The sequence below is a fragment of the Leucoraja erinacea genome, chromosome 25 (genome assembly GCF_028641065.1).
Source record: "Leucoraja erinacea ecotype New England chromosome 25, Leri_hhj_1, whole genome shotgun sequence".
Taxonomy (NCBI): Eukaryota; Metazoa; Chordata; class Chondrichthyes; order Rajiformes; family Rajidae; genus Leucoraja; species Leucoraja erinaceus.
Window position 1 is genome coordinate 355,821 of NC_073401.1, and position 12,020 is coordinate 367,840.

General features: G+C 44.4%; 1 protein-coding gene across 1 annotated transcript in view; it reads left to right on the forward strand.

The window, feature by feature from the left end:
* The window catches only part of susd2 (sushi domain containing 2), a 140,956-nt gene that overhangs the window by 81,498 nt on the left and 47,438 nt on the right, over window positions 1–12,020 (forward strand). Inside the window, exon 11 of the mRNA XM_055655565.1 lies at window positions 8,001–8,165. Coding sequence (XP_055511540.1) covers window positions 8,001–8,165 — 165 coding nt within the window. The remainder of the gene's footprint in view (window positions 1–8,000; window positions 8,166–12,020) is intronic.

Here is a 12,020-nt window from a genome sequence, read left to right on the forward strand (position 1 = left end):
TATTTACAAGTAGCTGCCTTTTTGAGCCATCTGTTCTTTCCAAGATGGACAAACCCATTTCTATTTCTCAATACATTGCACCAATGGAACTCTAGCCAGTCGTGTGGTAGCAATGTTGTTTAAGGTAAGGGTCGGCCATTTTGTAATGTTACTTGGAATAATGTCAATTGATCAATATCTCCCAACTGTTTATGTACAGTACACTCTCGTTATAATGGTGTCCAATATTACTGATTGTCTGCTATAAATGAATAAGGGATTGTTGAGTAATAAAATATCATTGCACAAATAGTAGAAATAAAGATCTGCGGGTTAATACACAAACGGACACAAAGTGCTGACGTAGCTCAACAGGTCAGGCAGCATCTCTGGAGAACATGGACAGGTCAGGTCGAGACCCTTCTTCAGACTCGAACTGTAAATCCTGGCCAAAATGGAGCAGATATAGAACCAACATTTAGCAGAGGATTAATGCATTCTAAGGCCATTTTGGTCAAGTTTGTATTTCTGTGTATAGAAAGCCACAAGCTGCTGGCTGGTGCTAGGAAGTCTAGGTCCCAGATCAATGTTGCAGATAAGAAATGTCTTCAATTGTCAGTATTAATGAGATTCTTGCAGAGGACCTCCAAAGTAATGTAAGTGCATGAGTTTGATTGGATTGCTGCAAAAGAATTGTAAATAATGTAAATAATTTTGCAAGACAGTTACCTTGCTGTTTGTTGATTGGCCAAAGTGTTTAGCCCTGGCAGGATTGCTTTGAGTTCCAGGGTAAATGTTGCATTATTCAGTTTGGGACTGCGTGACCATTTGGAGTGTGTCTGCTTGCACGAGGCTGAAGGGCTTGGCCAGGCTGAGACAAGTATCGAACCTGCGGTGGTTTAGGTGTCGATTGTATAGGGGAATTTGCTGTTCAATCCAAAAATAAAATGTAGTTGTTCCAGTGCTTGAGTCACTGTTTTTTACAGAACTAGACTAGGGGGTGAGCTTTAGAAGAGCATATCCACAGAACTAGGCCTGGAATCCAGGTGTGTTGATGGTGGCTGGGTGAGATCGGCAGAGTTATGGTGGCCGGAGTGCAGGTGAGGATCAGCGGAGGCGGCAGGACCTGGAAGCGGCAAAGGAAGCTGTGTGTGTTGGCGCTGGCAGCAGTATGTCTGGGGCATTAGGGTGGCATCGTGGTAGGGAGAGAAAACCCTGTCCTGCTCATTGAGATTCCCATGACCAACTGCCCACCCAGATTTCAGGGTGACAAGACATCGACCTTAAATTTTATTCTGTTTCTCCTTCCAAGGACACTAACCTGCTGAGTGTACAAAGTTCTCTTTAACAGCTAAAAATGTATTTTTGTTACTGTAACATAAAAATACTAAAGGCTGTTTATTACAATGTTTAATAAAGTATGGATCGTCATAATTGCATATGAATTTCAGTCGCTTGTCAATTTCCATGGCCGCTAGCAGCCTGTTTTCTTAATGTGAGAACACTCCGTCCACGATAAACCAAAATCCATTGTAAAGAAATCAATAATAATGAGCGTTTACACAATTCATTTCTTCCGATTTGTTTATGGTGTCTAATAGAGAGCTGGTTGTAATATCTAAGAGGCTAAATAATAATCTCAGAGACACTCAGTCTCTTGCCAGTCGTGTGACTGTTACTGCTTCAGAATCTTGGTTCAATTCTGATCTTTCATGTTCTTTCTGTGATTACATGATCTTTTCTTGACTGCTCCAGTTTTCATCTCGCATTCCAAAGATTGTTGATATTAGGTTAAATGATGACTGTATAGTTCACCGAGTGTGCAGGTAGTGAAGTGTAAAGGATGTGTGAATGGGCTTGTGTGTGAGAGCAGGTTGTGCTGGAATAAGATTGATGGGGTTACTCTGCGAGTCGGCATGGGCTCTATGGGTCAATCGCTATCTCCTTTGTCATAAAGAAATATGAAAAAAAAAGCATTTCAAGAGTTCTTTAGAATTGCCATTAATTACCACATGAAAGTTTATTTTGAGCTTAGACATTGGCTAATATGTGTTGTTTCAAGAAAAAAATTTACACGGGGAAATAAGTGACTAGATTGTTCTGGTCTCTGTATTTGGAAAAGAATATGAAAACGAGAATAAAATGATTTTTATGTAGGTTGCTATTATTAACTGAGCCTGAATGGAAGGCAGAAACAAGTTCAATAGTAACTTAAAAATGGAATTGGATTACTATTTGAAGCGGGAAAAGTAGTGGCAAAGCTAAACAATTGACCTCTTGGGTTGTTATTGATTCTAAATAGAGATTTATGTCCAGAAATATTTCTCCAATATGTAGCTCTAAACGTACATAAATTAATCATAATATACCACAATCTATCTCTGATTTTTACTTTTAACTAGACTAAGTGGGACCCGTTGGGTCCCATGTTCAAACGGGAGGGCTGGTCCCCCAACGCAATATTCCACCTATCCACCAATTCCGATATTGGTGGCCAGTGGGGGGGCTTTCTGGAGCGCTAGTATGGGTGTTGTGGGTTGAAGGGACTGGTTTCCAGAGGGACATTGGACATTGTCTGTGTTGGACAATTAGTCCATACAATTAGTATGGACATTGTGGGCCGAATGGATTCTTGTGCTGGCGGCTCAGCCACTCAAGCCTGTTGTGCTGACAGCTCACTCACTCACGGCTGGTGGGCTGGCAGTTGACTCACGGCTATTCCTTGAAATTCCATTTCAAGCAGGGTGCAAAGCCACCAAATTCAAGTGCAGTTTCTTACCACTTCAAGCAGGGTGCAAGGCCACCATATTCAAGTGCAGTTTCATACCATTTCAAGCAGGGTGCAAGGCAAATAAAGACAGCGAGTCATGACCTCTCCCTCCTCCATCTTGCAGAGACTGAGCCATGCCCACACTTCTGGGTTTTATAGTCCCTACCCCCCGTGGCCTTAATGACGTGATTGACAGGAGAGAGAATCTCAACATTGTCCCAGGATCTGTAGAAGTAGCCTCTGTTGAGATATGCTGCAGAAGATGTCTTTGCTGCTCGCCATTGCATTGTGAGTCAAAAGAATACCTGTGCAATAAAGTGGTGAACCTTTAGTTTTTAACTAAATGCGGCTTTTGAATTGAAACCTGAAAGGAGCTGTGGAGTCAGGGATGATGCCAGGTTCGGCAATGAGAGAGAGGGGGTGAAAGAGGGGGGGGGAAGAAGAGGGGGAGAGAAGGGGAGACAGGAGCGTGGGGGTCCTTTTCCCACACAAGCCATAGGTGACTGGGCAATCTGAACCCAAGCACCAAGTTGAAAGTGGCCAAAGGTGTGCATTCCTCGGGACAGCCCCCACTCTCCCACGGCCACCCTCCGCAGGCTGCGGGTCAGGTGGAGCGGACGTGTGGGACAATGTTCATCCCTTCACAGTGATGTGATGGACGCGGGGGACTGGACCTATCATTGACAAGTCCCGCACCCCGGCAACGCCATGTCCGTTATTGGACTTTTCTGTTGAGCGGCAGTCGGTCCGTTGGCTTGTAGGCGACGCCGCCTTTCGGGTAGGTGTCGTTTCGACAGAGCAGCCATTCAGTAAATTTGCGTTTAGGCAATGCAGCTTTTCGGTTCATTGGCTTTTAGGCGTCCCGTCCTTTTGGTTAGTAGACGTTTCGTCTTCGGACTCTTTTGGTTTATTGGCGTTTCAGCCTTGTTTCCATTCCATTCTTTGCTTCGGCTTCTCGTCCGTCGGCGCCACATCCGGGTACCTCTCCCCCTCTCCCACTCCCTTTCCCCTTTCTCTCACCCTCTGGTTCGAATACCTGGGTGATATTGGCTGACAAGGTTCAGGTGGCCAAACCACCATCAGCTACTTGATGCCAGATATCTCCAATGAAGCTAGGGATTGGCCTCTCTGCCAATGATAGGGATCAGGGAGGGTTGCTGTCCACCCAATGGAGGGAGTGCTGTCACATACCATACAGCTGCAATACAAAGTTCCTAGATAATGCAGGAGATTATAAAAGGTACTCATTCCCAGACACACACCCTGCTGGACATTTCTTTCTACGAGTGCTCTTTGCATAATGAAGCTACCTCCTGGCACATTGCTTTTCAGAAGTCTGAGCATAATTCCAACTCTTCTTGTTTATGTCTCATTAAAAGATTAATCTAAGAATGTTATCGGTGATGGTTCTCCTGTATTAGAGTATCATTACCATGACTTATTTCCTGCCAATGTCCCTTGTAGCAGAAACGGATTGTTTTAAGTTGTGACCCTTTCATGCCTATTACCAGAGTTCAGTGGTATGAAGGTTGATACCACTGATGTCAGGGACTTGACTGCTGATATTCACTTTACTTGAACTGTGCTGGCATGGTGGCGCAGAGGTAGAGTTGCTACCTTACAATGCCTTAGACCTGGGTTCGATCCTGACTACGGGTGCTGTCTGTAAAGAATTTGTCCATTCTCCCTGTGACCACGTAGGTTTTCCCTGGGATCTCCGGTTTCCTCCCATTGCCCAAAGAGTATATGGGGATTGCTGATCAGCGTGGACTCAGTGGGCTAAAGGGCATGTTTCCACGCTGTATCTCTAAACTAAACTAAACTAAACTAAACGCGATGCAACATAAGGAAACCGTCTGGACTTGTTTTGGAAATGGAATCAATGAGTAATGTTACTTTTTTTGGAGATTTTATGAACTGACAAGTAGGCAGATTGCTAATGCCCATCTAACAGGGGAGATAGAACATGAGTACATTTCCAGAACTAGTTCTGTGACTAAAGTGAGAATTGATGAAAACATTCAGCAGGTGAGGCAGCATCGGTGGGTAGAGGAACAGAGTTAATGTTTCAGGTCAAAGACAGGAAGCAGAAAATAACACTAGTTTTAAATTGCAGAGAACATGGGGGTGGGGAAAGCAGGTGCATAATATAAAATGAATATTTGTAATAGGTTGAGGGGCCAAAGTTGCAAGAGAGATGGGTTGTTAATGGGGCAATCCGAGGATGACAAGAAGTGCAAAGAGTAGGTCAGGGTGTCATGGACAGGGGACCCACTCTCACACTTAGAGTGAAAATGTCCTGTTCCAATATCAATAGCAAATATCGGTTATCTGAAGTTGTGTCGAGACCCAGTCTGAAGAAGGGTCTTGACCAGAAACGTCGCCAATCCCTTCTCTCCATAGATGCTGCCTCACCCGCTGAGTTACTCCAGCATTTTGTATCTACCTTGGAGGATTTTATACTGAGTTCAGAAGCTGCAGAGTGTTGTCTGACTAGAATCTTATAATCAGTTCTGACATCCCACCATGTTTCTATTAATGTTCCTGTGGAGTTCTTTGGTGTGTTTTACCATGTTGAAGACACATTATGACTGTTCGTAGTTATTATTGTGAAGTTCACCACAGAGCATTGACCCCATTTCGATCTATATTTACTACAAATGCAAGGTCAGTCTTATTTTTGCATTTTTTCAGAATCATCCTTTTGAATAAATTGTTTTGTTTTAGTATCCACTATAAATTTACTTGAGTATTGAACAATTTTCAATGCTGAGCAGTACTATATGACACAGCAGAGGTCTTACACCTAGTGGGGAAATGGCTTTCCATATTCTACTGTTTTAGTTTGGAGATACAGCATGGAAATAGACCCTTCGGCACACTAAGACCAATCTGAACATCAATCACCCGTTCACACTAGATGTATGTTATCCCAATTTTGCATCCACTTCCTACACCTTGGGGGCAATTTACAGAGGCCGATTAACCTAGGAACACACACATCTTTGAGATATGGGAGGAAATTCAGAGCACCTGGAGGAACCAAACAGAGACAGCAGCTGAGGTTAGGATCAAACTTTAGTCTCTGGTGCTGTGAGGCAGTGGCTCGACCAGCTATGCCACAGTGTCACCCATTACGTGGTAGCATGATTGGCAAATGGGAGCAGATACAGGCCATGGGGGCTGGAGTGATGAACATGTAAAAGAGTTAGAGGGAAATAGGATGAGGGATGGGATAGGACTGGGAGCTGTCATGGATGGAGTGTCAATTCTGTGTCATCAGGAAAGTACTAAAATGTCAGGAAGTGCGGAATAGAGAAAGGAAATGTGACACTGGAGCAGAGAGTGCCTTCCAAAATGTCTTGCTTCAGGGGAAATTACATCAAGCTATATTGCTACAAAATTGATTGCTGCATCTGGATATTTGCTTGTATTGATTAATGATTGCACATCAAATGTTAATTTAAAGTATACAGAGTGATAATCTTCGTTTCATAAAGATATAAGATTTATGTCAGGCCCTTTCCCTTTCTTTTTTCATTTAAAAGAGAAGGAGAAGCAAGCACATAGGGTTCCTGGTTCCTGCACAGCAGTGAACACACAGCAGTGAACCCTGCTTTCCACACTCCTTTATGTACACAGAGACCTCACTTCCCACACACTCTCTAACAAACAGGGACCCTGGTTCTCAGACTTTCTTTAACACACCAGGGCCCCATCTCGTTCATACGGCCTTTAACGCATAGAGGTGTTGGCCCCTGTGCTCTCTTGAACACATCTGGAACTTCAAGGTTTCAAGGTCAGTTTATTGTCACGTGTATCAATTAAGGTACAGTGAAACTTGAGTTACCATACAGCCATATTAAGTGAAAAACAACAAGATACGCAGTCACATTAAATAAAATTTAACATAAACAGCCACCACAGCAACTCTGGTTCTCCTGGTCCAGCCAACCTGGTTCTCATGTTCTCTATAATTCATTAGGCTATATTTACTACACTCCATCAATAACTGGGAAACTGTAAGCCATTGCACCATTATGAGTGAGCAATTGCATATTACAGTGTGCAGTTATTACAGTATAATATTGGGCAATTATAATATTATAACTGGGCAATTACAGCATCATACCAATGGACAATTATACCTTGATGATAGTAAAATTATAGTAAATAACGTATCGATATAAAGGTGGAATTGTATGGCAGTGGCAGTTAATACAGAATAACAGCTGAAAGTTATAGAACTATTGATAAGTAACTGGAGGTCTATAATATACTATCGAATTATAATCTGGGACCCCAAAAGAGCATGTAGCTCTTGCATTGTAGAAATGGGCAAATATCTACTCCATCTACTCCATCTATGCCTCTTATTATTTTATAATATCAGGTCACCCCTTAGCCTCCTATGCTCCAAGGAAGGTAAGCCCAGCCTGTCCAACCCTCCCCATAACTAATAACCTCCAATCCAGGCTGCATCCTGGTGAATCTCTTCTGCACCGTCTCCAGTTGCCAACTGCTAAAATGCTGAGAGTTATATCCAAGTTCTGCATTTTTTTTAGAACATCATGGGGGGCATAGATAAGGCAAATAGTCACAATCTTTCTACCAGTATAGGGGAGCCATAGGTTTAAGGTGAGAGGAGAAAGATTAAATAGGGACCTGAGGGTTAACTTTTCACACAGTGGGAGGTGAGTATATGGAATAAGCTGTCAGAGGCATTGGATAAGGTAGGTACAAAAACAACATTTAAAATACACTTTTAAGATACATGCAGCAGCTATAGGTATATGATGACACCCAAGTGAGCAGATGGAATAACACAGTTCTGGGCTACTGGCAGCTCAGATAGGAACATCCTGGTCTGCTTGGACAAGTTGGGACTTTACCCTGGCTGAGAGGGCCATAGAAATGTTGCAGGAGTAGGTTCTGTAGCCTGACTCTATGAAATCCCGTACCTGCCTTCTCTCCATTTGTATCCCCTGTAAGGGCCATATCTAACTCCCTCTTAAATATAGCCAATGAACTGGCAATGAGTAGAGGTTAGCATAGGGGCTGTTAACAGTGCTGCATGAGAGGAGAAAATCTGCAGGGTTAATCACACTGCAGGTAGGTAATTTAAAAAGTGGGCTTGGCGTGGACCAAGTTGTATTCGGAATAGTGTGATCAACATCTCTAAGATCTTCTGAACTTGTATGTGTGTTTTCCTTTATATTGATTGATAAATAACCGTTCTTTCTTTCTGCAGGAACGAATGCACATGTGACTGGCTTTACTGCCGTTGCCATGCAGGAGGGTAACTCCGATTTAATTGAAGTCCGTATCCCTGACCATCCCGGTGAGAGCAGCGTGGAGGTACTGGTCAACAAAGAAATTGTTACTTTCAATGAACAGAACTGGATGGATCTTAAACGTGAGTTTCATGTCAAATTGGTGGTGTTGATCTGAAATGACCCAATACATTCCCGACTTTCCTGTGGTGCGTGTCCTTAGTATGGTAGCAGCGGCTGAGAGATGGTCAATATTCTGACCTGATTCATGTTTCACCTCAAGCACACGACATAAAAGTCTATAAAGGAGCTTCAATGCAGTGCTGAGAGAGAACTTCATGGTTACAAATGCTGCCTTTACATTGAGATTTTGGTTCAAGCGCCTGTCTTTTCTATTGGGCAGACATCGAAGATGCCAAGGCATTAACTCAGTGTACAGCAAGCGATGTCTCTATGTCCAATATCAATACCTAAATCAATGACCAGGAAATAGTCATCAGCACATTGATTGTCCCAATTCACTGCCACCTTACTATGTCTATGATTAAAACAATGATTTGTGACGTGCTTTGTCTCCTACAGTGAGAGTGTAGGAGCCGGAGTTGGTCTAACCTGCCATTCAGTGTGATTTGCCACAAATCTCATCTCTTCTTTTACTGCAGATTTCCCCATAACCCTCAATTCCCTAATCTTCCAAAAAATAATTATCTACCTCTTCTTTCGAATACCCTGAATGGCCGACCCTCACAAACCCCTCTTTTTACTTTAGTTTAGAGATGCACTGCGGAAATGGGCCCTTCGGCCCACCGAGTCCGCATCGACCATCGATCCCCACACATTAACACTATCCTACACACACTAGGGACAATTCACAATGATACCAAGCGAATTAACCTACAAACCTTTATGTCTATGGAGTGTGGTAGAAAACCGAAGAAACATAGAAACATATAAACATAGAATATAGGTGCAGGAGGAGGCCATTCAGCCCTTCGAGCCAGCACCGCCATTCATTGTGATCATGGCTGATCGTCCCCAATTAATAACCCGTGCCTGCCTTCTCCCCATATCCCTTGACTCCACTAGCCCCTAGAGCTCTATCTAACTATCTCTTAAATCCATCCAGTGATTTAGCCTCCACTGCCCTCTGTGGCAGGGAATTCCACTAATTCACAACTCTCTGGGTGAAACATTTTTTTCTCACCTCAGTCTTAAATGGCCTCCCCTTTATTCTAAGACTGTGGCCCCTGGTTCTGGAAGATACAAGCTCCGTACAGACAACACCTTTAGTCAGGATCAAACCTGGGTTCTCCGGCACTGTAAGGCAGCAACTGCGCCACCGTGCCAACCTCTTGATTCTTCCAAGGTGTTTGGTGTCATTGGGATGGCAGGTTGGTGATTGGAATGCTCCTCCTGCAGGATACAGGAAGTCAGGGGGATTTCCAGTGCCTCTGGGGACTGCACCTGCAGTAAGTGTGTTCTGCTCAGGATTATCCGGGGTGTAACACTGTCGTAGATAGGAGTTATAGTGAGGTGGTCATGCCTAACGTACCGGCAGGAAAGGGAGTAGGCAGAAAGTGCAGGTATTGATGCTGTTGTGGGGAGGACGGGCTGGATGGAGCAGCAGTCGTGGTCTGATCTGTGATGTCAGGTCTGACTCTGTGGCATTGTTGGGAAGGGAAAAGTCGGACAAAGCCGTCACAATAAGAGACTTCGAGGGACAGACAGCATCTCTGGAGAGAAGGAATGTGTGATGTTTTGAGTATGAATATTGATTTCTCTAACTTCACATAACCCTTCCCCTCCCCCACCCTAGTTCTCTAACTAACGTGTCCCATCTACACCAGTCCCAACTGGGAACTGTCTGATCCATGTGTGTGCAGTATTTATGAACAGCTGGCAAATTATGATTTTCTGTGCCATCAGCTGGTCCGTGATGAGCGGACACACTGCAGGTTTAATTTCCCGAGGGGCCCAATATTTATATACAGTAAATGACCCAGAATTACAGAGATGATAAAATGATTTATACAATTCCTCCTCAAGAGACCTCAAGATATCTCAACGCAGTCTCCAGTCAATGACATGCTTTGTAAAATGTAGACCCTGTTGGATATTTGCTCCCACACAGAAAGCTACCACAAACAACAATGCTCTTCACACTCTCGAACAAAGTAAAACTGAAAATAGAATTCAAGTAACCCTTGCTTTACCTCTCTCCCACCTCCCCTACACTAGTTCTCCACTGTCCTCCTGATTAATGTTATGGGTTGTATGCCTCCTTGTCACTTTGCCCTCATCCAGCAGTAAACCATTCTTTATTTCCTTGGACATTGTCTGCTTTGATCTGTTCTTTTTCACACCTTCCATGTTCTTTGTACTCTTCCATATCTTGTTTCCTCTCCCCTGACTTAAGGGCCGGTCCCACTTATGTGACCGTGGCTCGCAAATTACGTGACCTCGTGGTCGCTTGAGACGTACGGGCACCGTATGGCTGTGCGGGGCTGGTCCCACTTAGAAGCACGGAGTTATGCGGGGCTAGTCCCGATATCACACGGAGCTCCAAAATTCTGGCAGTGGCCAAAGTCTTCGCGCGCCAACGGCCTGTCGGCACGCAGGCGCATTGTGGTCGTACGCAGCGTCTTGACGGCATATGCCTAATGCATGGCGTTGCGCAATGATGTCACCGCCTGGCGTGGCGTTGCGTGATGCAAATGACGTCACGCACGAACATAGCGCGAACTTAGCGCATACTTGGCGCGTACTTGGCTCGTATTTAGCGCGAACTTTGCGTGAACTCCGCTTTCGTTTGGTCGTGCCAAACGCACACAATCGCATGCAAACGGGACAGGCCCAGGGTCCTGAAGGAAATATCACCCATTTTTCTCCACAGAGATGCTGCTTGGCCCGCTGAGTTACTCCAGCATTTTGTGTCTATCTTCGGTGTAAACCAGCATCTGCAGTTCCTTCCTACACATGATAGGAGACCTGTTAGTCTGGGGCACAGACAGGAGATTCTGTGGCAGCAAACGAGACTCCATGATGGTGTGCTGCCTCCCTGATGCCAGGGTCCAGGACATCTCTGAATGGTTGCAGAACAATCTCAAGGGAAAGGACGAGCAGATAGAAGTCATTGTCCACATTGATACAAATAACGTAGGTAGGAAAAGGGATCAGGCCCCGCTAAGTGAATAGAGGGAATTAGACAGCAGATTAAAATGCAGGACCCTGAGGGTAGTAATCTTCAGATACTCCCGGTGCCATGTGTTAATGAGTGTAGGAATGGGAAGATGGTGCAGATGAATGTGTGGCTCAAGAGTTGGTGCAGGGGGCAGGGATTCAGCTCATTAGACCATTGGGATCTATTCTGGGGCAGAAGTAACCTTTTCAAGAGCGACGAGTTGCATCTAAACTGGAGTGGGAACAATATACAGGCAGGGAGGTTCACTAATGCTTCTCGGAATTGTTTAAACTCGAGGCAGGGAGAAAGAAAACAGAGAAGTATGCCAGAAATTGAATGGAGTGATAGGAAGATAGCAGTAAGGAGCAGTAAATCTCAAAGGAAGAACAGGTGAAGGAAGATGGTCGCGCTAAGGGACTGAGTGTTTATTCCATGGCAAGTTGTGTTGTGGAGAAAGCAGATAAACCTAGAGCCTGGATCACTTTGAACACTATGTTGCTGTGGCCACTGTATAAACGTGGTTGTGAGAGGGATACAACTGGCAGCTCTATGTTCCAGGTTTCGATGTCTCAGATGTGATCAAGAGGGAGGCTAAAGAGGTGGAGGAGTTGCACTACTAATCAGCGAGACTATTACAGCGGCACTCAGAGAGGACATACTGGAGGGTACATCCACTCGGGTGATATGTGTTGAGCTTAGAGATAAGAAAGGTGCAAGCACTCTAATGGGATTGTCCTAAAGAGCCCCAATAGCAAGCGGGAGATATGAACAGATATGTAGACCGATTACTGAAAGATGCCAAAGCAACAGGGTTGTC